Source organism: Bos taurus, chromosome 11 (genome assembly GCF_002263795.3).
Source record: "Bos taurus isolate L1 Dominette 01449 registration number 42190680 breed Hereford chromosome 11, ARS-UCD2.0, whole genome shotgun sequence".
NCBI lineage: Eukaryota > Metazoa > Chordata > Mammalia > Artiodactyla > Bovidae > Bos > Bos taurus.
In genome coordinates, this window is record NC_037338.1 from 95,859,285 (window position 1) to 95,886,310 (window position 27,026).

Below are 27,026 nucleotides of genomic sequence, written 5' to 3' on the forward strand. Positions count from 1 at the left end.
TCTCGGGGCATAAGAACTACTACTCATCCCTCAGGCCTCAGCTCGAAGCTGTCTTCTCCCAGAAGCCTGCCAGCACTCGACAGGCAGAGCAGGGCTCCTTCTTCTGGAGGCCCCGTGCCCCCTCAGTCTGGGCAGAGATGACACCCGGAATCCGCGACTATGCCCGCCCTGGCCAGGGGTTCCTCGGGTGCAGGAGGGAAGCCGAAGAGTGCAGCTGTGGCATCTATGTGCTGGGCCTGCGGAGGATTGGCCGCCCGCTTCTCAGAAGGGTAAACTGAGATTCCATGAAGATTACTAGCCCCGCAGTGGTCCACAGGTTAGACTGCCAGGTCGGTCTCTCAGCGCTTCCCAAAGCGACGCACCCCGCCCCTCCCTCCCACCAGAACTTCCGGTTCCGGCGAGAACCGGAAGTGGGCGGGCGGCAGCGGCTGCGCGCGGAGGAGGTGGAGGAGGTGCCGGGCGGCCGCTTCCCGCCCCCGAGCCGGAGCCGGTTTTGAGCGGAGTAGAGTGGAGGTCTGCTCCGGAGCATAGCCGGTTCAGCGGGCGCTGAGTCCCCGCCATGGCCCGGAACACGCTGTCCTCGCGCTTCCGTCGGGTGGACATCGATGAATTTGATGAGAACAAATTCGTGGACGAGCAGGAGGAGGCGGCGGCGGCGGCGGGCGAGCCAGGCCCGGACCCTAGCGAGGTGGACGGGCTCCTGCGGCAATATCCTTCCCCCGCGCGGCGGCCCGGGCTCCCCTGTGGCCCGGCCTTCCTACTTTCCTCATCCCTGGCTCTGGCCCCTCAGGCCGGCCTCTCCGCTCCTCTCACCCCAGGACCCCCCAGGTCAGTCTCCCAACTCCCGATCTGGCTCTCCTCGGGCAGGCATCCTCAGTTCCCTTTCATCTGGCCTCCCCACTCCCCTTGTCCTGGTCTCGGGCCCCCTTGTCCTGGTCCCGGGCCCCTGGACCCTCCCTCAGCAGTGCGGCCCCACGCGGCTCCTGGATCCTGGTGGGCTGGCTGGCTCGGCGGCCCCAAGAGCATGCCGGACGGACCTCCAGCCCCGCAGGCCCTTCATTGCCCCGGGAGGCCTCTCCTCTTTCCTCCCTCCGTCCCCTCAGGTTGGCCCTTGCCTGGGCTCCCGATCACTCCATCTCTCTCATGCAGGAAACCGGGCCTTACTCGGGCTTGATCGGCGGGAGGGGCCAAGGTGAGCCACCGCTGAGTAATTGAGAGGCCAGGGCGGCTCCCAGGCACAGTCCTTTCGGGCTGGATCGCAGCACCACTTGAAAATAGGTGGTAGATGGCAGTCTTTGGGAAGAAAGGACCCAAGGGGGAGCGAAGGCTGCAGCCTTAGTCCAGCCCTGAGGTCTGAGATTTCACCTCGCACCTCAGAATCGTTCTGACCCTTCAGCTTAGTGCCACTCTTCCTCACCTACTCTTAGTTTCCTGTGACCATTGGGTTTTGGACCTCAGTGGTCTCAGCCACGTTCAACAAGTGAGTTTTGGCTCCCTCCCCCCATGGCCTTCTTGTGCAGGAAGCAGTGGAAAAAAACGAGTTGTTTAGAGCTAAGAAAAACCAAGCAGCATAAAGTGAGATGTAAAAGTAGAGCCCCGCGACTGGAAATGACTGTTTGTGGTCACAGAAAACAAGCATTTAGAAAACAAGATTAAAAATAGAGGTGGTTGTCACAGCCTGCTTGGTCCTTTAGCACTTTGAGCACAGGAAACTGACTTATTCTCACAGGAAGGATTTTTCTTTATTCAAATGGTGTTACAGGAAGTGCCTCCACCTCCCCCTTACTGGCCAGGACAGGGTTGGAGGCTCAGGCTGTACTGTATATAAATCAGGTTCTGGGTGTTTTATCAGTTGACTCAGCTTGGGAAGTTGAACCCATTCACTGCCTTTGGGAGGAGTCCTGCAGTGTTCCTCCAATGTGCCTTGGAAACAAATACCTTCAGCCTTTCTTTGTTTGAACAGAAATGTATTTTCAAAGGTGGGGATTCAAGCTTGTTATTTCCTGCCCCGTCAGGATCACCATGCTTTCCCCGTTGGTGAAGTGGGGTCATGAGAATGGCCCCCATGAGGGAAGGTTGATTCTGCACTGTGGTGCAGAACCCGGCTCATGGGCAGGTATTGGCAAAAGGACTCCAGCATCAGACCTGTGGCCCAGATCATCCACAGAAGGGGAGCGCAAGGTCTGGTTATCTGCTGTCTTGGTCCCATGCTGCAGGGACTTGTTGAAGGTCACCTCTTGGTACACTCCTGACATGATAGGTTCCTTGAGGCTGCTTGGAAGCCTAGGCTTAGCACATCAGGGGATGGTAGTTTCTCCACTAATGGCAGTGTCAGAAACCTTGTTACCATGGAGAGTGTACCTCTTGGGATTGGGGAAGGAGAGGTTAGCAAATGAGAACTGAGCAGGGCCCAGGAAGGGAGGTGGAAGGAGCTAATATTTGCTCAGTCCCTACCATGTGCCAGGTATTGGATTTAGATTAGATTATTGAACTGTGGAGCAGGCTTCTAGGAGTCTTAGAACAGAGGTGGGGGGAGTAGGGATAGGGGTTGGTTGATTGGAGTGGGAGAATGTAGGGAGTAGGCCCATCCTAGTTCTGTTACAGGGAAGCAAGTCATGGATGAAATAGAGCATGGGCTGTGTACCCACACAGACCCAATTCAGTCACGTTATAGCTGTGTGACTTTGAGTAGGTCAGTTACCCTCTCTGAACCTTGGTAGCCTCCTTTGTTAAAAGGAGAACCAAGCTGGGCTTACAGGTTCCATGGGAGCATTACTGCATCGCATCCCAGAAGGCTTCAGAACAGTACTGGACCCACAGCAAGTATCCTGGGCATGCCACTTGGGTCTGCAGGGGAGTGGCTGCAGAGGGTTGTAGAAAGAGCTTGACTTTGGAGTCAGGCATGCTTGGGTTTGAAGGCCAGCTGGACAGCTTAGCTTTGTGACTTTGAGCCCGTCAATTTCCTTCTCTGAGACTCAGATTCATTGCCTTTAAAATCAGAATAATGATTCTTGTCACAAAGAACTGTTAGCAGTAATGAGATGACACGTGAAAACACCTGGGCACATATCTGAGACTTGGTTCTTTTTCTTCCTGCTTAGGCACCTTCTGATCCTCTGGAGCGAGGATCTGTCCAGAGCAGAGTTTTGAGTGATTTTGCAGTGTCTGCTGCCCCTGAGGAAATTTGTCCATGTTTGGAGATACTCTGATTGTCAGTTTGGTATGTGGTGGGGTGTGCCACTGGAAACTAGTGCGTGGAGGCCAGAGGTGCTGCTCAGTATTGTCAGATGCACAGGATAGACCCCACATCAGTCATCTGCTCTAAAATGTCATTAGTGCTGTGGTTGAGAAACCCTGATCTAGAGGAGACTAGGAGCTGGGCACCGTTCCCCAGCTTCCACAGCCGGTTTTCTGGAAGGGCCTAAAACTATCCTAGACAGAGGCCAGCTTGATAGATGGTATGCTCCTCCCTGCTCCCTAGTTGCCTCAGCTGCTGAAGGCCCTTTCAACACTACAGTGAAGACCCTTACCTGTTCATCTTCTGAAGTACTGTTTCCCAACCATGCTTGGTTAGTGGAGTGCCAGTTGTACGGTTCCTCTTAAGCTTACTGGGACTCTGCTTATTTCTCTGGGATGCCAAATTCACAAAGAGTTCTGAGGTAGAAGTTTTATCAGTGACTGATATCAGACTGGCCCGTGCCTGGCTGGGAGAAAGGAATTCCAAAGCTGACAGGTACAGGGTGTGAGTGGGCTGCCTCTCACATTGCAAGGTGGACCACAGCCCCGCAGGGTGCTAGGGGGCTCCACCCTGGGTGTGTGGGCCCAACTCACTCAAGATGGAGGCCACAGGGGGGCAGACGGGGGACTCGGCTGTGCTCGGGAGGCTCTGGCTGTTCACACGTGGGTATGGCTGCATGAACAGGAGTAGAGACCCGATTGGGCAGAAGCCACCTCTTGTTCTATTTTTGAAGCTTTTTGGCTGAAGCTGATGTTTCGGATGAGGAAATGAAAGTCAGCTGATGTAATTCAGTTTAAAATAGGTGTCACCTTTAGGGACCTAACCCAGATTGTAATTTTCTTTTGCGTGCTGGATATTCAGAGCTCAGCAAAGAATGTGTCAGGACTCCTGCTAAGGTTTGGGGAACAAGAAGGGGAGGGTTGGTTCGTTTTCTTGGCAGAAGGTTCTTTGAGATTGTTAAGTTTCCCTCCGTTGGGACCTGACTTGGGTAGGTTTTGGAAGATAAAAGTTTTAGCACATCTTAATTTCTTTAATGGTTTAACACACTGGATTAAGAATTAGGGACCTCCATCTGTGCCTTCGTTCTTCCCTTTGGAGAATGCGAAGATGAAAATGATAACCTCACACAGTGGTCATGAGGGTCTAGCAGGGCAGATACGGGGCCCGGTGCTAAGCAGATGTCAACCAGCTTTGTCAGATAGTGCTGCAAGTCACCCTGCTGGGGCAGCAACTTTATTCCTCCTCCCGGGAGGGAGCGAGTCCATGTCCAAACTTGCTTTGAAGGGGAAGGTTTAGGGGCCGCAGAAGGAGAGGTATGGCAGAGGTGCCCCTTCTGCCCTCTGCGTGGCTCAGCAGAGCTATAGACTGCCCTCTATTAACAGGTTGTGCCCACCCAGAAGCCACAGTGGGTGGGGGTTAGATGTGAATAAGATGGCATTTGTCTCTGCCCCCTTGAGCTCCTTCTGAAATGAGTTTGTTAAGAAAAGCGCGGACGTGCTGAGGCGAGCTGTCCTTAACCGCTGCTGGTGCACAGGGGACATGCTCCGGGCATTTCACGCAGCCTTGCGGAACTCTCCTGTCAACACCAAGAACCAAGCCGTGAAGGTAAAGGGGGTCGAGCCGCGGCGCTGCTGGGCGGTGTTGGGACCAGGGCGTGAGCTCCCTGGGGCTCTGGACAGCATGTGTCTCACTCTGCATCAGTGAATCTCTACCAGGGAAGTGAGCTGGCAGCGGGCAGTGTTTCCACAGAAGCTGCCTGGCGCCCCTGACACCAAAGCTGTCAGTGTTTGTAGTAAACACTCCCCAAAGAAACGTTCATTCCTCCCCAAAGCCTCATGGGGTGAGAAGTCAGCCCAGCCCTTCCTGATGAACAAAGTTATAAATTAGCTTGCCACATGGGACTTAGTGGTTATGCTTTTATAAGCTATCGAATAGGCTTTATTTGCATAAGGATTTTCAGTGTTTTATGATTTCTGCCTCTTAAAAACAGGTGAGATGAGACACTTGGGCAGACCGCATCGGTTAGGCTGCCTAAAATCTCATCAGTGAGGCTATCTAAAATTTGGTCCAGGGAAAGGGGTCTCTTTAGAGCTGGGTTTTTTCCTATGTTGTGATGATATCTTGATTTAATCAATGGCTGCACCTCTCAAACGTGGAGGGGAATGGCCCCTTTGTTCCACTGGGAGTGAGCACAGAAGATACGGCCAAGGAAACTCACCTTTTGCTATGTGGGGGGTTTGTTGTTTGTTTTTTAAATATGGGAGTTTAAGGCCTTGCTGGTGTCATCAGAAGTAGTGATTCTTCTCCCCAGTAAACTGCTTATTTCCCCTCAGATAAGTGGAATAAATCATTGGCTTTGAATACTTTGGGATACTTTGAGACTTAATAAACAAAATTTCACTATATATATATATATATTTTTTTTTTTTTAAGCATTGCAAATGAATTAGAAATTGGGCAGTGTTCCTAATGAGTTCTGACTACTTGCTTTGGTGTTTCAGAGCCTGCAGTGCAGGATGTGGGTATGCCTGGGCCATGGCTCTAGACCCCATTCCCTTTCTCTTTCCCCTGTAGGAGCGGGCCCAGGGCGTGGTGCTGAAAGTGCTTACAAACTTTAAGAGCAGCGAAATCGAGCAGGCTGTGCAGTCGCTGGACAGAAATGGCATTGACTTGCTAATGAAGTACATTTATAAAGGGTTTGAGAAGCCCACAGAGAATAGCAGTGCAGTGTTACTCCAGTGGCATGAAAAGGTACGTGAACATATTGCCCACTGGCTCACCCCCAGCCCAGGGTTCAGATCAACAGGCCAGGCAGTCCCACACACAGACAGGATGGGCTGCCTGTGAGAATGAGGGCCACGCCTCAAGCAACCTGGGACATCTGAGCACTTACCTCTCCCAAGGAAGCACTGGTAGGGGTCCACCATCTCTGGTCACTGCCGTTGCTTTAGCTGCGAGTTTTGCTGGGCAGGCCTCGGGGCCTGTAACTTGGCTGGGGAGGTTCAGGCAGGCTTGCTGGTGGCAGGGCTTTGATTACTTTCTTCGGGCTGGCGGAGGTGGTGGTCCTGGGCCTTAGATGCAGGCTGAGCCCTCTGGTTAGCTCTGAGGGCTTCCTGCTCCAGCCTCGCCTCACCTCACCAGGCCACACAGAAAGTGGTAGATACCTTGGCAGTCTTTTAATAGGGCCTTCATCCTCCTAAAGCTGGAAAAGCTGGGCCTGTCCTTTGCTTGTTTTAGTACAAGGTGTTGGGGGGGGCACCTCTTGTCAAGCCAGTGTCCCTCATGAAAGGCTCTGCCGAGTACTAAGGGAGCGGCCCTTAACTGAGGGGTCAGTCACGTGGCCGGCCTCAGGCCTGGGCTGGGTTGTGGCCTTTGGTCCCGCTGGTGGGTGTTCTGCCTGCTCTGCCAGAAGGTGAGCTCCTGGGCTTCGTCACGGAGGTGACCATGGTGCTTGGGAGCTGAGCAAAGACCTCGGAGTGGTCTGGGGGGCCACGCTGTCTGGTCCCTTCATGGCAGCCGGATGCATGAGCCTGTGGACATTTCCACTGCAGTGGGCTAGTGTCTGTTTTAGGGCCTAGGGCTGTGCCTGGGTACAGTGAGCTTGTCAAAGGGAAGCTGGGGGGCTTGGTGTGAGCTTGGTGACAGTGTTGCAAGCCCAGTTCTCCTGCCTTAAAGAGCCAACGGCTTTTGGGGACCCTTTGTTCCAGGAAAGGGCTTGATCCCTCGAATGCGGGCCCTATTGGCACCTCTTATGTGCTCTTGCAGGAATGCTTTTTCAGAAGATCTGTGACATGGTCAGGAGTGTAGTCCCGTCTCCCCTGGCAAGAAGCGAGGAGCCCCTTGGCCAACCAGATCTCAATTGACACCTTTTCTTTTGCTGCCCCTACAGGCATTAGCAGTAGGAGGACTAGGCTCCATTATAAGAGTTCTTACAGCAAGAAAGACTGTTTAAAAAAAAGAGAGACTCATGTTACCTCGAGAATTTTGGATGCACAGGCTATCGAAGAAGGGATTGACAATGGGCCGCCTGCCTCGGAACTCCCAAGTCAACTATTTCAGGACCTGCATCCACTGAAGTGTGTTTTATTTTCAAGGTGGAGGGAGAGATCGTCTTAACTGTTTTCATAAATCCTTTGCAGGATCTGATAGTCTATGCCTTTGTTCACGAGTAACGCAGAACTGACATTGTGACCGTCTACCAGAGTGGCTGGCCCGCCTTGGTCCGGGGTACCTGTGTGCACTGCCTGTTTAAAAGGAGGGAGGGGTGATTTGGGCTGGTGCAGATCCAAGGGCTGCCGTAAAAGGGAGAGCTTGGTTTTTTTTTTGAAGCGGAAACCCCCGAGGGTTTGTACAGACACCCCGACCTCCCAGAGAAGGCGGGCTCTCTTGGGTTCATTGTAAAGTGCCTGCTGCATCAATAAAGCTCTTGGCTTATTAGTATATACTCTGCCGTGTGTTTCACGTGTATAAAAGGAACGGGAAATAAATGGGATGGTCATGAATGAGAGGTGGCCTGTTCTGGAAACTGGACGTGGAGGGGTAGACAGACAAAAGTCCCTGCAGAGCTGCCCGGGAGCGAGCGTGGCTTCCTCACAGTCTGGGTGCAGCAGTCCCTCAGCCTGGGCCACAGTGCTGCTGGCTGCTACACAGACATGTTTTGCTGAATAACTGTTGTTTTTACTCCTCTGATTTGGACCTAGTTTCGGCGCTTACTTAACAATCCTCAGTTTGTGTGACTGCACTTGGAGTCCTGGGAGTGCACTCAGGTGCACCCATCACCCGCTCCTGACGCTGGGCTTGGCGGTTTGCCAGGAACACTGTGATGCTGAGGGGTTTTCTTTACAGGAGGAAGAGACAAACAGGTAGGAACAAGCCTGTACACAGACAAGGCACATTTTGTTCCCTGTAACCGCTGACGGTAGGCCTGTCTGAAGAGCAGATGCTTGTCTTTCCTTTTTAGCACATGGAACTGTAGTCTGCATTCTGTTATGGTAAGGACCCCATTCGTATTCCTGAAGCTCTCCCCAGTCATGCGGGCCTTGGAGATGGATGTTGACCAAAGTGACAATCCTCCCAGCTCCTCTGCAGAACCCCCACCCTTCCTGGGAGGTAGGACTAGGCTGCTGGCTTCATTAAACTACAAATATAATATTTACTCACCCAAACCTAACCTGGGAAGGTTCTTTCTGCAAGACAAATGCTCTAAGGCCCTTGAAGCTAGCCTTGAAGTTTTCAAGTGAGACACAAGGTACTAAATTTAACAAGTCACAGAGGAGATGCTGACACCAACCGATAAGTAAAATGCACTGCATCTGGATTGAAGGGCTTTAATCAAAAGTGTATTGCACCACAAATGTATTTTCTACAGCAGTTTTAGATAATACAGTCCCTATTTACAACATGGAGGGTGAGATCAAGATCCGACGCTCATATAAAGGGCTCTATGTACTGTCTAGCACAGAACGTTCTATACAAGTAAAAGTGCATTAAATCACTTAAGAGTATTTACTCCACTCTTCCTCTTAAAGCTGAAGGAAATTCAACATGCAGGAGGAAAGCCTAATCAGAACGAATCCTCCCTGTGCAAGAACAGACCTAACGGGGCCCCACAACTGTGTCTAAAACTGCCGGCGGGTGTTGGGGCGTCGAGACCAGCTCAAGGGCTGGAGAGGCCACGGGAGTCGGCGGGGCCTCCCACAGCTGTGCTGGGATCGCCCTAACTACCCAATTTAAGGAACTCTTTCCTGGAACAGCTGGAAGAGCTACTTCCTACTTGTCAAAATGATGGAACAGAAGGGAGTCCTGGTTTGTGTCCCCACCAGATAATGGGAAACGGGCTCCTAGACGCGGGTCGCATCTGCCGGGGGAGCCGCAGGAGGAGGTGGGTAACAAGCGTCACTGGGCAGCAGAGCCCGAGCTGGATGTGGGTAATGCTGCCCTTGCTTGGTACTTCGAGGGCCATGGGACTGTCTTACGTTAACTGCATATCCTTGCTTTCCTGTGAGATATATTTTATATATATATTAGCCCTAAACAATTGAGAAACCTAACATCATTGGGTAACTGATGATAAATCTAGGAGCTCCAGTTAGTAACTCAGTTTTTTATTTAACCAATAAAACTTTCATCAAACTATACAGTTTCCCTTTAGATCTGAAAGTGTGGCTTATCCAGGGCAAGTGTTTCCCTTTCTTTAATGATGATGAATACGAGATTTCATCAGTCACTCCCAGAGCCATCTGCGTGTTGTCGAGCACTGCAGCCAGGCAGGGGCCGCCTGGACGCCACACGTGAATGTAGTGTCATCTTAAATATCCGGGGGTGGGTGCGGCGATGGGGAGATGGTGGCTCCACTTAAAGGGCAGTCCACCTCCAACGTTTTGGTCAAGGCTGGGGGGAGGAGAGGAGCAGCTGCGGCTTCCTTTGAATACAGCAGACTGTCCTCAGCAGTAGAAAACATTGATTAGCATTTGCTCAGTGTTATAACAACAGAATTAAGATCTAAGCAAGTGAAATACCACCACTGCTTCAGAGGGAGGCAGATTGGGACAAGGATCCCAATCTTAGAAATAATTTCCTCTTGATGCTCTGATTTTCCCTTAAGAACACCAGTTAAATGGATTTTATAATACAGAAGACATGTTTATAATAGCGAGGAACTTTAGCTATAAAAAATAGTTTAAAATGGTTTACCAGCAACCTATCCACCACAAGTACATTCATTAAAAAGGCAATTGAGTGTATTTGGTACTAAGAATCTTTTTACACATTTGCTAGTTTTCTTCAGTAAAATGAGATACTGTCAGAAAGGTGCATATATTCATTAATCCACACTGGCCCCAGAGTACCTTAGAGATGGACACATCTGAAGTTCTAGGATGTCTGAGTAGCAAGGTGAAATAATGTTTCCTTGGGCGGAAGCGCTCAAAAGCCTCTTCTAACTCACCTGAACCCAAACTTACAAACAGGGAAAGGGAGCTGAAAAAAGCCAGCCTCACTGAGTTGGCTCTTCACGGCAGAAGCAGGTGGGTCTGCCCTCCTGGGCACCGTTTTGAAGGCCTGTCTGTCCAGCATCATCACCACATGATGGATTGGCTGCCTCCCCTCTTGACACAGGCTGAGGGCTTCAGCTTTAAGTGCTAACTGAAAGAAGATTCAGGTGCAGGTGGGTGCTGGCCAGAGCTGGGATTTTAGCAGCACTGTGGCAATGTGGGTTGTGCCAGGGCTCTCCGGAAACCAGGATGTCAGGATCAGCGACCTCCTGAGATTCGTATCAGTCTGCAGGAGTGGGCCTTAAGTCTTGTAAACAATGTTCAGACGCTTGTACAAAATACTGCAGTTACAGTGATTAAAAACCCACCAGGACTGTGGTGTGTCAGTGTTCTTTTCACAGAAAAAGTGTCAGCCCTTGGAGCCCCCATCCCTGGGTAGTGCCACCTAGGACCACGGTGTCCGAGGGTTGGAGATAGACGGCCGGATGCTGCCCTTGGGAGCTGGCTTGGACCCAAACCACGACATCTGTGTTTGAAACAAAAAAGGCTCCAGAGATGAGGAGCCAGGACTGGGTGCAGAAGGAGCTGAAAGATTCCCCTCCCATCCTGCCCTCCTGGCCCTTCCTCCCCTCCACGATCCTGACTCTGGTGGGAGCAGCTCAGTGTTTTCTACTACAGCTTTTATGCAGGTACTTTATGGGTATTTTTCACTTTTTTAAAAAGTCTGGGTGCTAGCCAGACCTGAGCTGTTGATGAAGTGATACCAATGGGAGTGCTGTCACAGGCCTGTTAGTCAAGTACAGCAGAGACCTGTGGGCACAGAGCGTGTCCTCAGTCAGCACTGCCCCATCAAGTTCATCATCCAGAGGCACCTTCCAAGCTAATGATGCAGCCGTGCACTGCTCTCATCTGCCAGGGCTGGGACGACTGACTAGTTTTTGGAAGGCAGACAGCAGACCAGGAAACCCTACCTTATACTCCAGGGTTTCTTTGAGCATGTTCTCCTCCTCTTGTGAAAAGTTCAGCAACACTGACACAGCTTTTATAAGATGAAAAGCCTGAAACAAAGTAAGTTTTGCTGCCATGGGCCTCGATGGGAGTTAGCAGGCGGTCAGCAGCTAACTGGTAGCCATCTCCCGGTCCTGCTCCTCTGGTGCACTCCCGGCTTGGTCGGCAAGGACCACATAGAGGGTGGAGGTGGGCATTCTGAGGGCTGCTGGCTCTTCTCCCCTACCTCTTACTTGGGGACTGGCAAGATCACCAGGACGGCCATGGCAGCTCCCTGCTCTTCAGCAGGAGGCAGGACCGCTGGACAGATGCAGCTCCCTGGACCCTGGCCTCGGCATCCAACCCCCATCTCCCAGGAGCCAGTTCCCTACTAGGAGTCCCCTGCGGGCTGCTCAACCAGCAGGTCAATGCCAGCTGGAGACATGACTAAGTGTCCACACTTGTGGTCAAAGTGGACTGGGGGAAAGGAAGAAAGAAATGGAACTGGTGGGAAGCCAGGTGAGGCCCAGACAAATGAACCAGGTGGAACTCAGTACCCAAAGGGCAATTCAAAAGCCCTTTACCTCAGATTCGCGACAGGACATGAATTTTAAAACCACGTGTTTGAGGTACTCGAAGTTGATCTCACGAGCGTCAGTCAGGTCAGCATTATTTGTGACCGAAGGTGCCAAGTTTGACATCTCAGGCCCAGGCTTCTCTCGGACTTCAAAAAGCTCATTATCAGGTCTAATTTTCTGAAAAAAACCAAAGATGCTACATTGAGCCCTTCAAGACAGATCTGAAAATGACACGGGAAAGTCACCTGGCCTAGGCTGTGATCACCTGAAGCTCTTTGCCACACACGGAACACAGCAGGGTGACAGGGGCTCAGCTGGGAAGGAAGCGCCAGCACCTAAGAAGGTAGGGTGCTGGCTGGGAGGAGGGATAGAGGGACATGAGGAAGTTCAGCCATTTCCTTTATCCAGGTCAGGACTAGTCTCCTGGGGCAGTGAGCACCCGACCTGGCCTTCTGCATGCATGCGTGCTACACACATCACCTCACTGACCTCTCAGAAAACACACTGGCTCACAGAAAGAGGGCTTGTGCCAGGGGTCACAGAGCCACTTTCCAGGAGCACGTTCAAGGTGGCAGGGCCACGCCCCACCAGCCAACATCTGACTTCCCAGAGATCTGCGGTCCCAGGGGAGGAAGGGAGCACCATCAGGCAGTGAGGGCCCTGAGGAGGACCACGCAGCCAGCAGGGCTCGGGCGGCAGGGAGAAGGGTCACTCACCAGTTCCTTTTGCAGAGTCTTCTTGAGCTCCAGCATTCTTTGCTGCATCTGCTTTATGGTCTGTGATCAAAGTCCCACCCCCACAAAAAGCCATCCATTAAATGCACGTTTCACCATCTCTAAGGTGCCAAGGACCACAGCACAGACAGAAAACCCCTTGGGTCCGCATACACCTGTCAGATGCCCCTGCCTCGTCTCCTGAGAGGCTCGTGCTTATGACACACCCGCCGCCGTGGCCTCTCCCCTCACATGCTGCTGCTCTGCACGCACTTGCTCTCTGGGCCCTGCCGGGCCACGGCCCAGTGCTGCCCCCACTATGGCCTGGGTCCTCAGGACTGCTTCAGGCACTTGCCCCTGTAGGTGGCAGAGCTCAAAATGCCTCTGCATAGTACATTCTGTCCTTCAGAATTATATTTACGTGCTATCACCCCAAAAGAGGATACCTGGGCCAAAACTGAACAGTTCTCACCACCACCACTGATCTCCTAGAATACTGTAAGAATTCTCAGTGCTGATCTGGAACAGTGTAAGAGATCACAGCTTTTTGGCATAACCCAACAACGCTGGGTTTTATAGCTTTCATTTATTTTCCTATTTTTGGTGAGTTTAATTATTAGTATTACAGGCCTTAAATATAATTTATTACACATTCCATTAATAACCAGAAAGGCTGAACTTTGTTTTCCAATGAAAACATTTACTGTGTAAACAATACAGGGAAGAATTTTAAATAAAAATTTCTCCAAAACCTCACAACTCTAACATATCAAAAAGAGTTTTTCCTATGAACTTCTAGCCCATGTCACCATTCTTGCACTGAATAGCTAGAACTCTGAATAGTATTTTGCATTTATCAGAGTTTCCACAGCTTTAGTTTTCCTAATAATAACTTTTAATGTGACAGTAACTCTAGGGGATGCCCCATGTCTTCTTATATAGCCAAATTTCCTTTTTTTTTTTTTTTTACCACACTGCCTGGTCTGTGGAACCTTAGTTCCCTGACCAGGGACTGAAACCACTGGCATGGCAGTGAAAGCGCCAAGTCCTAACCACCGGACTGCCAGGGAATTCCCTGAGTTTCCATGTTTAAACAAAGCTGTAATAAGCTTCATTTTCTCAAGAGTGGTATGTCCACAGTCCTCTAGAGAACAAGATGGTTGGGCTGGGGACTGTGTAAGCGTCTCCAGCTCCTGTGAAGCACGTCACACTGCCTCCAACACCTCACTGACAGAATGGTGAGATTCTGTTTCATTGTGTATTCTCTGGTTGACCACGGGGCTGGGCATTCCCCCAAAAGTACACTTGCTATTTTATGTTACTTGATTTTCTAGGTTTTTGACTCATTCATTAATTTGCTCAACAAATACTGAGTCTCTACACTGGTCTAGAGACTGAGGAAACAGCGAAAAAAAAAAAAGGGGGAAGAAAAAGGAAAGAAAAAATGTCTGCCCTCTGGAGGGAAAAAGTTAACCAGCAAATCTACAGTGTATCACAAGGTATAAGAGGCCTGGAGAAAAAGAGGAAGGTGGGGGGACAGGAGTTCTGGTGGGGAGGGTCGGCAGAGCAGCAGGGGAGGCCTCACTGAGAAAATGACACCACGGAGGAGGCCAGGGGACTGGGGGAGGATCTTCCAGACAGAAGGCTCAGCAAGTGCAAGGGCCCAGGCGGGAGGGCGCTTGGGATTCACAGAAAGGCGAGGCTGCTGCACGTGAGGAAATGCAGGGGAAGCGGAGGGTGCGGGGTGAAGGGCAGCAAGGAGCCAGACCACTCAGAGGGTGCGGGGTGAAGGGCAGTAAGGAGCCAGACCACTCAGGCTTTGCAGCCACCGTAAGGACTTGGGCTTTTATGGGAACAGTGAGTCATCAGAGCGCTGGAAAAAACAAGCACAGGGGAACCAGTTAGAAGCCCATCCCTGTCCTCCAGGGAAGACAGGGTGGTCACCAGGTAGCAGGTGGCAGCAGGGGCGGGAGGAGAAGCAGCTCCTTCCGCGTATAGTTTGAAGGGAGAGCACGAGGGATTTCCTAATGATCTGGACATTGGCTGTGAGAGAAACAGGGGGTCAGGGATGGCTGCAAGGTTCTGGCCACTTCCTGAGATAGAAAAGATGGCAGCGGATGCTAGAAAGTGTGGTCAGTCTGAAGTCTGGCTCTGAATGTTTCCGATTTCAGCTGCCTTTCAGACACTGACACAGAGAGATACGGTAGATACAGAAGTCTTGAGTTCACGGGCGCTGTCTGGACTGGAAGCGTGGTAAGGTGCCAGCAGCACACAGGACGGGTGAGATCACCACGGATGCGAGTGTGACCTGGAGAAGCTGAGTGAGGGCAGGGCCCGGGGACACACAGTGTGTGCGTGTCTGTATTGCCCAGAAGAGATCAGTGGGTGTGGGGAGGGGAAGGGGGAGACAGGGAGGGAGCGAGGGAGGGAGGGAGGTGGGGGCGGGGAAGAGAAAGAAGGAACCCCTTTTCCCGTGTTAAACAGCAACCACACGATCTGCAGGCAGAATTTCAGGCCAGAGCACTAACCAGGCCGTACATTAACTTCACAGGACACAGTAAACCCAGGCTCAAATGAGCCCCTGCATTTACAGGTGCAGAGGCCAGGCAGGATGGGTGGAATCATGACATTTATTAAGCCTCTATCAAATACCAGAAAACTTACAGGAAATTAACAGTTTCAATTCATCACCCAATACCCGCCCCCTAAAACCCCCAAACCGCTTCAAGGCAAGCATCAGCGCTCTCATTTCACAGCTGGAGAAGAAGGTGCAGAGGCCAGGGGACTGGCTAAGACCGGCTGGCGAGGGCAGAGGGGGCGGGGACACCGAGGCCTGCTACTGCCCCAGCCCTGACACTCCGGACGCCACCTCAGGTCAGGGCTGGAGACGACTTGTGGAGTGAGAAAGCAGAGGGCCATGCACGAGGCAAGCAAGCAGAGAAGAGCCAGAAGGAAGGCCTTCTAATGGGAGGTAAGACCGCCCCCAAGCGCGGCCCAGGGGCATCAGCACAAAGCCTGGAGAAGGGGCTGGAGGGTTTTAGGCACAAAGATGGGAAAGGAGACATAAACAGCTGAGGTGAAGCATCCTCACCTTATTTTTCTCTAGAAGTTGCTGCTCCAAGTCCTGTTTTTCCTTCTGTAGCTGCCCCAGATCCGTGGCTGCCCCCATCTCTCCGTTTGGTATTCCCTCCACAGCTGGAAGCTGGTACTCGGGGTCTTGCCTGGCCCTCGAGGTCACCTACAGGGTGGTGGCAGCACAGGTAACGGTCAAGCTACGCCACCGACCTCCTGGGGCGGGGCCTGACTCACTGCAAAGGGGATGACTGATGTGTCCGCCAGGCACCAGCAGGAACCAGACTATGGAGATCCCCTCAGGGCCCTCCGGGGGGGACAATTAACCTCCCATATAAGGAGCCGGCTGGGAAGGAGGGCTTCAGCACTTGAACGCGGACAGGTGTTGTCGCATCAGATGGGCTCCTCAATGCTCACAAATCCCTCATCAGGGAGGTGCCCTCCCGTTGAAGAGGAAGCTGAAGCTGCCCAGCGCCCCCCAGGCCTGCCCACTGCCTCCGCCCATTGGTGACATGCTGCCCCCCCACTGCCCCCACACCCTGAGCAGCTCAGGCAGGACTCACATGGGGCTTGCTGGCTGACAGCACCAGGGGCCGCTCCTGGCCCGTCAGCCTCAGCAGGTCCTCCCGCGTGGCCGTGGCCTCCTCGGCCCTCAGGCCCTGCAGGGCCTCCAGCTCGCTCTGCAGCTGGCGTGTCTGCAGCAGCGCAGAGTCGTGACCTAGGCCAGGCACAGAAGCAGTGAGCACACTGACTGGGCCCCTCCATGCTGGGGTCCCCAGCAAGAACAGGCGAGAAGGCTCAGCCGGGGGCAGGGGCCCTCACCTTTCTTCAGCTGGAGAATCTCCTGCTCTTTCTGGAGAATCACTTCCATTTTCTCCTGCAGACTCTGCTCCTTCTCGCCCATCATGGCTGTCAGGTCAGCGGCCTTGGAGAGAAAACCCAATATGAGAGAAGGCTAGGAGTAGCAATCACATCTTCCTTAAAGGAGTCTCCACTTTTCCGTTACCCAGGGTCCTCCATGAATCCCTCCCTGAAGGCCACAGCCTAGAACATTTCCCAAGCTAACCTCTGCACCTATTAACAGAAACACGCGCAAGTCAGTTCTCTTCGGCAGGCACAGGGGCCCCTGCCCCCACGGCCCCCTGCCTGCAGTGGGCCCACCACAGACATGGCCATTAGCCCAGCCTTCCCACAGGCTGTCATGACTGTAACTTCATGTCCTGCGTGCCTGTGGCATGCCCAGCACTGGATGCACACGACTTCACTGTTGTGGTATTCATGAAGGTGTGATTATCACAGGGTCTTTTCAGAGGCAACTCCAACAGACCTGTTAAGAACCTACCAGAGCCTCAGAGCCAGTTACCCAGACCTGGGGCCTGAGCCTGAGCCTGTCCTCAGAAGATGGCAGCTTCTCCCACCCTTCTGGCTGAAAGCTCAACTGTGGTCTCTGGGGCCTGCAGCCAGTGGGGCCCACCTCCCAGAATCAGAACCTGGGTGTGGACTTGCCTCCAGGTAACATTTGTAACAGTAACCAACTATCAAAATTTTAAAAGGTTATCCCATGGGGTGAGAGTTTCTTTCCTTTTGTCTTTTTTTTTGGCCACACTCTCGAGCATGTGGGATCTAGTTCCCTGACCTGCGATCAAACCCACACCCCCTGCATTGGAAGCACAGTCTTAACCACTGGACCACCAGGGAAGTCTGGAGGGTTTCTAACGTTTTCTCCTGCCTTCCTAGAGACATCAGGGAAACCAAGCAGCTGGCAGCATTCCTAGACCTGTGTCCACCCCCTGCTCTGAAGAGATGGGAGGTAGATCAGTCCTGGCTGGGACTGCTGGGGGCCGCATCCCACGGGCCCTACCTGCTGCTGCAACTCTTCCCTCTGCTTCCGCACCTCCTCCAGGGCTTGAGCCATTGCCACACTCACGATTTCTCTTTGGCTCCATTCTTCCTACAATCCAGAAAATGGGTAGGAGATTTGAGTCCCAAAACCCAGTTCCCACTTTCTTCACTGCACACACCAGGTGAAGCCCACAGGAACAGACGAGTGCGTCTCCTGCTCCCCGAGGTTCCCAGGCTACCTTCTGGCTGCACGGCCTTCCGTTCCTCTGTGAGAATTGTCCCAGTGCACAGCCCACTAACCCCTCTAGGGACAGGCATACCGCTGAGGGTTGGTCATCCCATGAGCATGCCAGTCAGTACTCAGGCCAAAGGCTAGAGGACCCAGACTTGAAGAGCTGCTCTAATGAAATCAACACAGAACCACACGACTCAGGCCCATGTGAACGGAGCAGCTGATTGGAACAATTTGGTTACAGAAATGATAACAAGCAACTACTAAATTTTAATAGAGCAAATGTCAGATTCATCAAAATCATCCATAGTACAGGACAGAAAACTGAAGCTCTGAGAGGTCATGTAATTTGCATGAGGTCTGAGAGCGAGTAAGTGGCAGGGCCAGGTTTTAAGCCAGTGCCTGAGCTCAGAGCCAAGGCTCTGGCTGCTACACTCTACCACCCAGGCCTTTCTACCTCAAGCAGGGCTGCCCCACTGGCCCTTCCCAGATCACGGCGCCTCTTTCCTGACAAACGCATCAGTCCTCTTCCCTGACATGATGCTGTGCTCACTCATCAACCCCCAGATGAATAATAATATGGCTTCTCAGGTGCCTGCACACTGGTCAGGAATGTCTGGTGTTTCTATCTACCCACAATCACCCCTTTTGGGCGTAAAAGTCTCATCACTGCTATTCCCCACTGCCGCCCTGCAATTCCACATGGTTCTGGTAGGGCTGCCAATAATGATGCCCCTGTTTTGTGGCTATAGGAATAAGCATGTTCATCAGGCCTGGTCAATCATAGTACCTCATACCCATGGCCAAATCAATCTGTCCAAGGGTGGCTCTGTCATCCAAGATGAACCAATCAAATCCTTTTTTATATCAAAATCCCTTTTTAGTATGGTAACGGTGAGTGGGACATGTCTTCGTTCCCCTGGGGTTGCTAAGCTGGAATGTTATCAGTGTGGAGTTGCTGAAGTGATGTCCTATCATCCATCATGGAGGAATGCAAGGACAAGCTGGGTGACACAGGGTAAGTCAGGTGAGGCAAGCTAGGAGACCAGAGGCCCACATTCTAGTCAGACAAGCCTTTCTGGTTCTGTGAACTGCTCAGCTTCACCTGTGAAATCTCCTTTTCCACTTACACAAGCCGGGGGGTGAACGGAGGGAGATGCCAACCTCACGGCCTGTCCCTTCTGACGTCTACCGGGGAGCTGTCAGAATTGGCTTTCCATGAGTCCACCTCTAGTAGAGAAGGAAAACTGGTGCTGGAACTTAAGAGGCTGACAGTGGGACCCTGAACTACCCCAGACAATCCCCCGCATAGGAGAAGCTCTGCTGATACAGGAGAAGGAACAAGGGGTTTCAGGCTGAGCCGAGCTATGAGATCCTGGCCCTGCAGGCCCAGGTGCTGGGAAGGGGGACAAGAGCGTCATATGCCTACAGGAGCCTTTTCTGGGGAAGTTCAGGACAGACACTACAACTGACGCTGTCTTAAGGGGACAGGAGGCAGGCTGCGAGCAAGAAAACAGGAAAGCGTGTCAGGGCAGGAAGCAGAGGCTCAAAGCACCTCCATGCCAGGAACTGCACTTGGCACTTTTCATCCATGGTCATGCTTTATCCTCACGGTATCATCCTCTTGAGGTCAAGGGTCATCACCTTCAGTTTGAAAAAAGAAAACTAGATTCCTTCAAGGAGCAGCTCGTGAGGGGCCAGGGTGGCACCCAGAACTGAATCTGTGTGGTTCTAAAGTCTGTGCTAGTGCCACAGAAACACACACGACCCAGGATCTGAGGCTGAGCTCAGGGTCACTGAGCAAGTCAGCAGGCCACCACCCACATGCACAGTTCTCTGCACCTGGAAATGATTTTCCCAGAGGACTGTTCTGAAAAATATGGATCCGAACAATACAAAAAAAAAAGTGTGCACCTAAAATAATGTTTCAAAATACTTGAAGCACAGATTGACAGAGGGAGAAAGAGACAAATCCAGGATCATAGTTGAAGATTTAGCACCCCTCTCAGCAAGTGATGAGGCACACTGACCAAAACAAACAGACAAAATCAGAAGACCTACAGAAGATGTGGACGATACTGTTAACCAATCTGACCTCTTTAGCATTTGCAGAACGCTCTCCCTAAGAGCAGACTATACATATTTCTTCAAGTGCATTCAGTTACTTACCAAGATAGGTTGGGTCATAAAATAAGTCTAAATAAATATGAAGCACTGAAATCATTCAGAATATTATCTGACCATAATGATATTAAACCAGAAATCCAAGACACTGAGAAAATTCACCCAAACGTTTGAAAATTAACCACGCTCCGAAAAAGCCTGTGTGTGCTGTTTTTCAGTTACTGCCTCAGCCCACACCCAATGTTTCATATTCTGCTCTTAGATGTTGAACCTGGGATTCTGCAAACCATGTTTCTCCCTCCGGGTCCAGCCGGCTCCATACTTAGATATTGATCCATACTCAATTCTGCCAGCAGGGGGAGCTCCAGGGAGACTGGAATGCAGGAGGAGGGAGGAAAAGACTCCTCCTTTTGGTCAGATTGCAGTTTCTGCCAGCAATGCAGCTTGGCCCTGGCAGCAGCAAGTTCTTCCTGAAGCAGCAGCTGCATCCACTCTGCAGTCTTCTGACACCTGCAGCTGAATTCACTCATGGCCCTATCGCCCAGCACACACACCAGCACCAACTGTAGTACAGAGCCCCCTCATAAGAGGTCTGACTGGCAAATCTGTGGAGCTCCTCTTCTTAATTCCTAAGAAGAGGACTTAAGTTAATTGCTGGAATACTAAGTTGGAATTTAGTTAATTCCAACTTCTTCACTTTCTTCTCTTAGTCCTACAGTTGGAAAGCTGAGTCCTACACTTGCTACCTTTGTGATATCTTTTAACTGTTTCAGTGCTGGAGAAGAAACTTTACCTTAGAACATAAATTCTCACTCAAATAACTGGGGTGGTTCTTCTCTCCCAGCTGGGCCGTGAACAGTGTGCTGTGCGTCAGATTTTCGTCCTGGGCACATACTTGCAATAAGCACTGCTATCCATTCGTTCCTCTCTCTTTACGTCTTCTGTACATCTAGAATGTTCCTTCCAGTACTTCCTTAGTGCACGTCTGTTATCAACTAATTCTTGGTGTTTTGTTGCTTTTCTTTTAGCGCTACTACAATACGGTGTCTGGGTATGGATTTTAAAATTTGTCCTGTTTGGATCTGGAAGAACTCTTATACCTGTCCCTGTGACTCGACAGCTTTCATCAGTTTGAAAAATTCTCACCCATCATCTCTTGAATGCTTCTCAGTTTTTTTCATTGCCTCTGAGTTTCCACTGACACACGATAAAGCATCTCACAGTATCCTGTCTTTTATCATTTTTTCCCTGCATTTCATTCTGCCCTTTCTTCCATTACTTATCTCTTGAGTTCTAATCTGCTGTTAAGCTCATTGTTTTTTAGGAGCTTTACTTAAGTATAATTGACAATAATAAACTGCACATAATTAAAGTGTACAACTGATGAATTATGATGAAACCATAATTCAAAAAAAACAGTGAAAATATCTATTCCTCCAGAAAGTTTCCTCAGGTCCTTTGGAAATCTACTGCATTTTTACTTTCAGCTACTGCACTTTTCAGTTTTGAAACTCTTATTTAATTCCTTTTCAAAACTACTTTTATTACAATTTCTGAATCCCTGCTAAAATGTTCACTTTTGCCTTTTATATTCTTAAACAGAGCAAGCACAGTGATATACAAACCTCCTCAAAGGTCTTCCTGCTTCTGTACTTGCCTCCTTTACAGAGCATTCTTCACACAGAGCCAGAGTAATCCTCTTAAAACAAAACTTCTCACATCATCCCTCTGCTTAAAACTTCCAGCTGCCTCCTCGACAACCCCCTAACCATCCACAAATGCCAGTTCCGCTCCTTCTCTACTCACAGTATAGAACTCTCCCTCGGACACTGCAAATGCACACATAGAGACATGACACCTGGGCTTCCCTCATGGTCCAGTGGTTAAGAATCTGCCTGCTAATGCAGGGATGCAGCTTTGATCCCTGGTCTGGAAGACTCCACATGCAGCAAGGTGGCTGAACCCATGCGCTGCAACTGCTGGGCCCGCACACCTAGAAGTTGTGCTCTGCAGCAGGAGAGGTCACTGCAATGAGAGACCCTTGCACCGCAATGACAAGCAGCCATCACTCACTGAAACCAGAGAAGGCCCACATGCAGCAACAGAGGCCAGCACGGCCAAAAATAAAAATGTTTTAAAAAGACATGACTTTGTGAAACTGACGCTATTAGATAAATACCTTCAGCTTCTTTAGTTCAAGCTGGTGATGCTGTAAAGAACATTCACATTCATTCTTACTTTCTTTAAGGGCTGCATTTTCTTGCTCCAGCTTTCTCTGCAAATTGAGGAAAGTATACATAAAATAAAAGGTCTTTACGCCATTTCCCCTGGGTGTAGGCCTATCTCTTTGACATGTAACCTTTAAAACTGCCCCCTTCCCTTTTGTTGCCACTGCAGGGGTGGGACAGGAGGATAGGGTTTGGGGTCAGAAAGGGAGAGTCACCTGACACTCTCCTCACAAGAAGAACTGAGGCACTTGATTCTGAAGCCTACGGAACAAGGATGGAGACCAGGGAAAGGCGCAAGCCATTAGGGGTGAGCAGTACACATTTTAGGAAGACAGGAAAGCAGCTGATGGGACCGGTCAGGAAGTGCCAGGAAGTCCACGTGCAGCTCAAGGAAAAGGAAAAACCATCTGCTTGGGGTTTTTGTAAAAAGCAGTCTTTTTACAACCAGTCTCATGAGCAGGTGTGCTGTTAAAAGAGAAAAACTCCGCTAAAAGTGGTGCCCGAGTTCAGAGGCAGGCTGGTCTTCCTCCTGTCAAATGGCCTGGCAGCCTGGCTGCGCGTGAGCAGGGTGCTCCCATCCCCGGTCCTTCCCTCACTCACCAGCTCCTGCTCTGTGGCTGTCAGGTCGGCCACCCGCGCTCTCCCCAGGCCCGCCAGCTGGGTCTCCAGCGCGTGGATCCGCTCCGCCTGCTGCTGCTCCAGAGCGAGGGCCTGCTGCTGGGCACGGCTGCTCTCCGTGTTCGCGGCGGCCTGAGGGGGCAGCAGAGGACAGCTATTCCCGGTGACACAGGCCCTACCCTGTCCTCCAAAGAAGAGTGTCCCGTAGAAACAGCTCTCCTTCCTGACCTTCTCCAGCCTGGGTGCTGCTGAGGTCCCCTGGCCTGCTCAGGAGCTGGACTCTGGGACTGGTCTTGGTGCAGGGCTAGGGGACAGCTCTGGGCACCAGTCCTAAGACACAGCCCTCCTTCACTCTACTCAGTGCTGCCCTCTATGGCTGAGGCTTCCCTAGGGAGGCACACGACACAGGGATGAAGAGCAGGGGCTGTGACCTCCGGAGGGTGCAGGTTTGGCCATTTACCAGGTGGGAGACCCTGGGCTAGTGTCCTGGTCATCTTTCTCAGCCTGCTTCCTCTAGTGAATGAGAACAGCAGTGCATGGCTCTGAGGTCTGCTGCCAGGACTAAATGAAAACACATGTGGGAAAGAGGCAACAAATGTTTTCACTTCTCTAGTTTCTAGCTCCACACCCGACCTGGGGCTGTGACTACGGGCTGAGCCCTTGCTGTCTTCTCCCCAGGGCCTGGAGCTGTTCTCCACAGCCCCCAGCTGCAAGATGAGGTTTGACAGCCAGTGGTCACACAACACTTAACAGTTCCAGAATTAGGCAGAGCCCTGCAGCCAGCTGTTAGGTGGGAACTAGCCAGTCACCACTTCTCCTGGTAACTCAGACCCTCCAGCAGGTCCTGACTCCCTCTCTCTGCAACTGCCTGTCTGCCCACAACTGTATCTAAGGTCCAGATGCCATTCCAGGAGCTGGGAGTGAGTCCGGGGACTTCAAGGGCACAAAGGAAAGGAAGAGTCAGGGGCCTAGAACACAGCAGGCATGATCGCCACTTACGAGCTCTCGAATTTGAGCTTCCCGAGCTGCCACCACGTCACCGCTCCGCTTCAGCTCCTCCTCAGAGGCCTGCAGGCTCTGCTCTAGTTCTTTCACCTAAGAGGCAAAGAGAAGAATCCTTTTGTTCAAAAGAAGCTGAGCAGTAACAAACGGCTTTTAAAGTCAAATTTATTTAAATCATAAAGCAGGTAAAGAAAAAATTTTAATTAGAAAAGATGCTCATAAGTCAATCATTATAAAACACTATCATTCTAACACAGTTTCATTTTTTGACTTTTTTTTTTTACAACTTTGTATACAATTCTAGTAAAACTGTGTATTTTTCGTCCGTGCTCAAATTTCCGTCTATGTTTCCATGTAGCCTTCAGACCTTAGATTATTTCCTCAAAGGATGTTGTATAATTTCCTGAACTGCTGCCTACTGTCCAGGTAACTCAGCTGTTTTCCATTTTGCAGATAAAATGAGGCAGCAGTTGACATCTTCATGTAAATATTGTTGACCTGGTTTGAATCACTTGCTTAGGATACATTTCCAGAAGTGGGATTACTGCCCATGAGACAAACTTAGGTTTCCCTCGTTCCACACATACTGACCGAGTCTGACTGTGTCTCTGGCACTGCCCTAGGACACGAGGCCCGCAGGGTGGACAGGATGACACAGCGTCCAGTACTGAGCGAGACTCGGCCTCCAACATGATCTTTTCATCTGACTCCAGCGAACTTTGCCAATTTCTCTTACAAAGTTTTTGCTGAGTAAAGTCTTCCTTGGGGTATCTTTATTATTAAAATACAAGCACATAGAAGGCTGCAGCTTTGTCAAGGAGAGGGAGGAGCCAAATGAGAAAAGAAGGTTTTTAGGCCTCACGGTTCCTCATATATGTTCAGAGGTAAGTTTTCATGGAAACAACCCAGCAAGAACAGTGTGAGCACTTCCACAGAAGAAAATAGTTATGTTATTTGCTCATGATCACAAATTTTATCAGTGCAGAGCCAGGACTGAAACTTGCCTTTTTAAACTCCTGGATTTAGCAAATATCTATGAAAGTTCCAATTTGCAGGCAGAACTCAAGAACGATTCAGATCCTCAAAAAGCTACGCATGGAGTTATCATATGACCCAGCAACTCTACTCCTAGGAATATACCCAAGAGAAATGAAAGTAAAAGCCCACACAGAACCTTGTTCATACACTAACATTCACTGCAACAGTATTCACAATAGCCACAGGGAGGAAACAACCGAAGTACCTATGGGCAAATGAATGGATAAATAAGGTGCTGTATCTAGAATGGAATCAAGGTCTTAAACAAGGCTTGTTCAGTCTTAAAAAGTAATGAAATTCTGACATATGCTATAACATGAATGAATTTTGAAGACATTACGCTAAGTGAAGTAAGCCAGACACAAAAAGACAAAAACTGTATGATTCCAGTTTTTGAGGTACCTAGAGTCATCAAATTCATAAAAACAGAAGTTAGAATGGTGGGTGCCAGGAGCTGGACAGAGGAGAGAATGGGGAGTTATTGTTTTAATTGGCACAGAGTCGTAGTTTGAGAAGATGAAAAAGTTCTACGAATGGATGGTGGTGATGGTTGTGCAAAAAATAAATGTACTTAATGCCACTGTACACCTAGAAATGGTAAATTTTACATTTATGTGTATTTTACCACAATAAAAAAGATAATTGAGAAATAGAACTGAATTACAATAAAGCTGACAAAGCTGTAGTTAGGAAAAAATATAGCTTTACATATATTAATACTGACCAAGAAACAAGAAAGACTTTAAAAATGAGTTAAGCATTTGCTATGGTCTGAATGTTTGTGCCCCCCAAATTCCTATGTTGAAATCCTAACGTTTGATGTGATGGTGTTAGGATGTGAGGTGACCGGGAGGTACTTAGGCCATGAGAGTGGAGCCCTCATGAATACGATTAGTGTTCTTATACGAGGCCTCACAGAGATCCCCTGCCACTTCTACCACTTCACACTCATGAAACTGGCAAGAAAACGAAAAGGCTGAGAAATGCCAGTGCTAGAAAAGACAGAGATGCATCGATAGGAACTCTCTCGCATCCTGGGCAGCCCTCTGGGAGCGTTCCTATCCTACCGAGTCACGTAAAGTCATACACACTCACTATCCTTCTTAAGGCAACAGAAATGAGGGTAATCTGCAGTGACAGAAAGAAGGTGGCAATCGGGATATCTAGCATCCAGTAGATAACTATGAAGTAGAGGCGGTAAGAACAATGAAGTGGATACAGACGATGGAGCAGTGGAAAGTAAGAAGGAAAATTCATGTACAGCTGTATCATTTAAATAAATTAACATACACATAAAACAATGTTAGCTGTTTTAAGATTATCCAGCAATAAAAGGATCTCTATTTACCACATTAGAATGGTTTCCTATGGGAGGATGGGGAAAGAAGATAAAAGGGAAGAAACAGAGAAGAAAACAATCTTCTGTGGAAGAATGATGCTAATGTGGCAAGAATGGAGAATATGACTACCTCAGTTCTCTACAAGTAAAACCCAAAAGAGAAACCCTTTGGAAGAAAATCTCTGACCCAAGGGAAGTCTCAGCCACAGCCATGTCATCTAAGGGCACCAGGGCACCACCCAGACACAGGACTGAGGTTAGTACCCGAGTCTCCAGGTTGTTGATGGCCTTGGCCTGGCTGCTTCTGGCTGCCAAGAGCTGCTGTCTGGTATCCTCCAAATTCTGCTCAGCAAGTGTTTTCTGTAAGTTGAAAGAAGAGAAAAAGGAAACAGTCATTTCTCCATTGCATATACATTTACTGATATCTACAACACATTATGATTTGTGCGAGGCACGAAGGACATGAATATGCACAAAAAACTCCAAAACAGTAGAGAGAAAATTCACATATTGTAAAGTATACAAAGATGAATTTCACAGGTTTTTGACTGAGGCTGCGGCAAAGACTAACCCAAGAGAGTATATAACAGAGTGTAACAGTGCTCACAAAGCGGCAGCAGAGAGCAGGGGATGCTCACTGCCTCAGGAAAGGAAGAGGCTTTACTCTTCATAGCTGGCCAGGGCCAAACCAGAGCACCTGGGCAGAGGGAGGACATGCAGTTCAGTTCAGTTCAGTTCCATAGCGTATGACTCTTTGCGATCCCACGGACTGCAGCATGCCAGGCTTCCCTGTCCATTACCAACACCTGGAGCTTGCTCAAACTCATTTCCATCGAGTTGGTAATGCCATACAACCTAACCATCTCATCCTCTGTTGTCCCCTTCACCTCCTGCCTTCAATCTTTCCCAGCTTCAAGGCCTTTTTAAGTAGTTAGTTCTTTGTATCAGCTGGCCAAAGTACTGGAGTTTCAGCTTCAGCATCAGTCCTTCCAATGAATATTCAGGACGGATTTCCTTTAGGAT

General features: G+C 50.2%; 2 protein-coding genes across 6 annotated transcripts in view; one reads left to right on the plus strand and one right to left on the minus strand.

Moving 5' to 3' along the window:
• Nucleotides 1-481: 481 nt before the first annotated feature.
• ARPC5L (actin related protein 2/3 complex subunit 5 like) lies at nucleotides 482-7,677 on the plus strand. Its single transcript, NM_001034737.1, has 4 exons — nucleotides 482-708; nucleotides 4,771-4,843; nucleotides 5,813-5,989; nucleotides 7,128-7,677. Exons 1-4 carry the CDS (start codon nucleotides 560-562, stop codon nucleotides 7,188-7,190), a joined length of 462 nt encoding a protein of 153 aa, NP_001029909.1. The 5' UTR covers nucleotides 482-559; the 3' UTR covers nucleotides 7,191-7,677.
• An 872-nt stretch (nucleotides 7,678-8,549) lies between these two features.
• The window catches only part of GOLGA1 (golgin A1), a 44,009-nt gene continuing 25,532 nt past the window's right edge, over nucleotides 8,550-27,026 (minus strand). For 3 of the 5 annotated variants that reach the window (XM_010810332.4, XM_005213125.5, XM_010810333.4), the window contains 12 exons: nucleotides 26,268-26,363; nucleotides 23,624-23,719; nucleotides 22,607-22,756; nucleotides 21,958-22,053; nucleotides 17,442-17,531; nucleotides 16,403-16,505; nucleotides 16,144-16,298; nucleotides 15,600-15,746; nucleotides 12,512-12,571; nucleotides 11,802-11,972; nucleotides 11,202-11,288; nucleotides 8,550-10,756 (listed from right to left, as the gene is read on the minus strand). In XM_010810332.4, coding sequence (XP_010808634.1) covers nucleotides 10,676-10,756; nucleotides 11,202-11,288; nucleotides 11,802-11,972; nucleotides 12,512-12,571; nucleotides 15,600-15,746; nucleotides 16,144-16,298; nucleotides 16,403-16,505; nucleotides 17,442-17,531; nucleotides 21,958-22,053; nucleotides 22,607-22,756; nucleotides 23,624-23,719; nucleotides 26,268-26,363 — 1,332 coding nt within the window. In that variant the 3' untranslated portion in view covers nucleotides 8,550-10,675. The remainder of the gene's footprint in view (nucleotides 10,757-11,201; nucleotides 11,289-11,801; nucleotides 11,973-12,511; nucleotides 12,572-15,599; nucleotides 15,747-16,143; nucleotides 16,299-16,402; nucleotides 16,506-17,441; nucleotides 17,532-21,957; nucleotides 22,054-22,606; nucleotides 22,757-23,623; nucleotides 23,720-26,267; nucleotides 26,364-27,026) is intronic. The other 2 variants (NM_001192954.1, XM_059891166.1) reach the window with 2 other exon arrangements.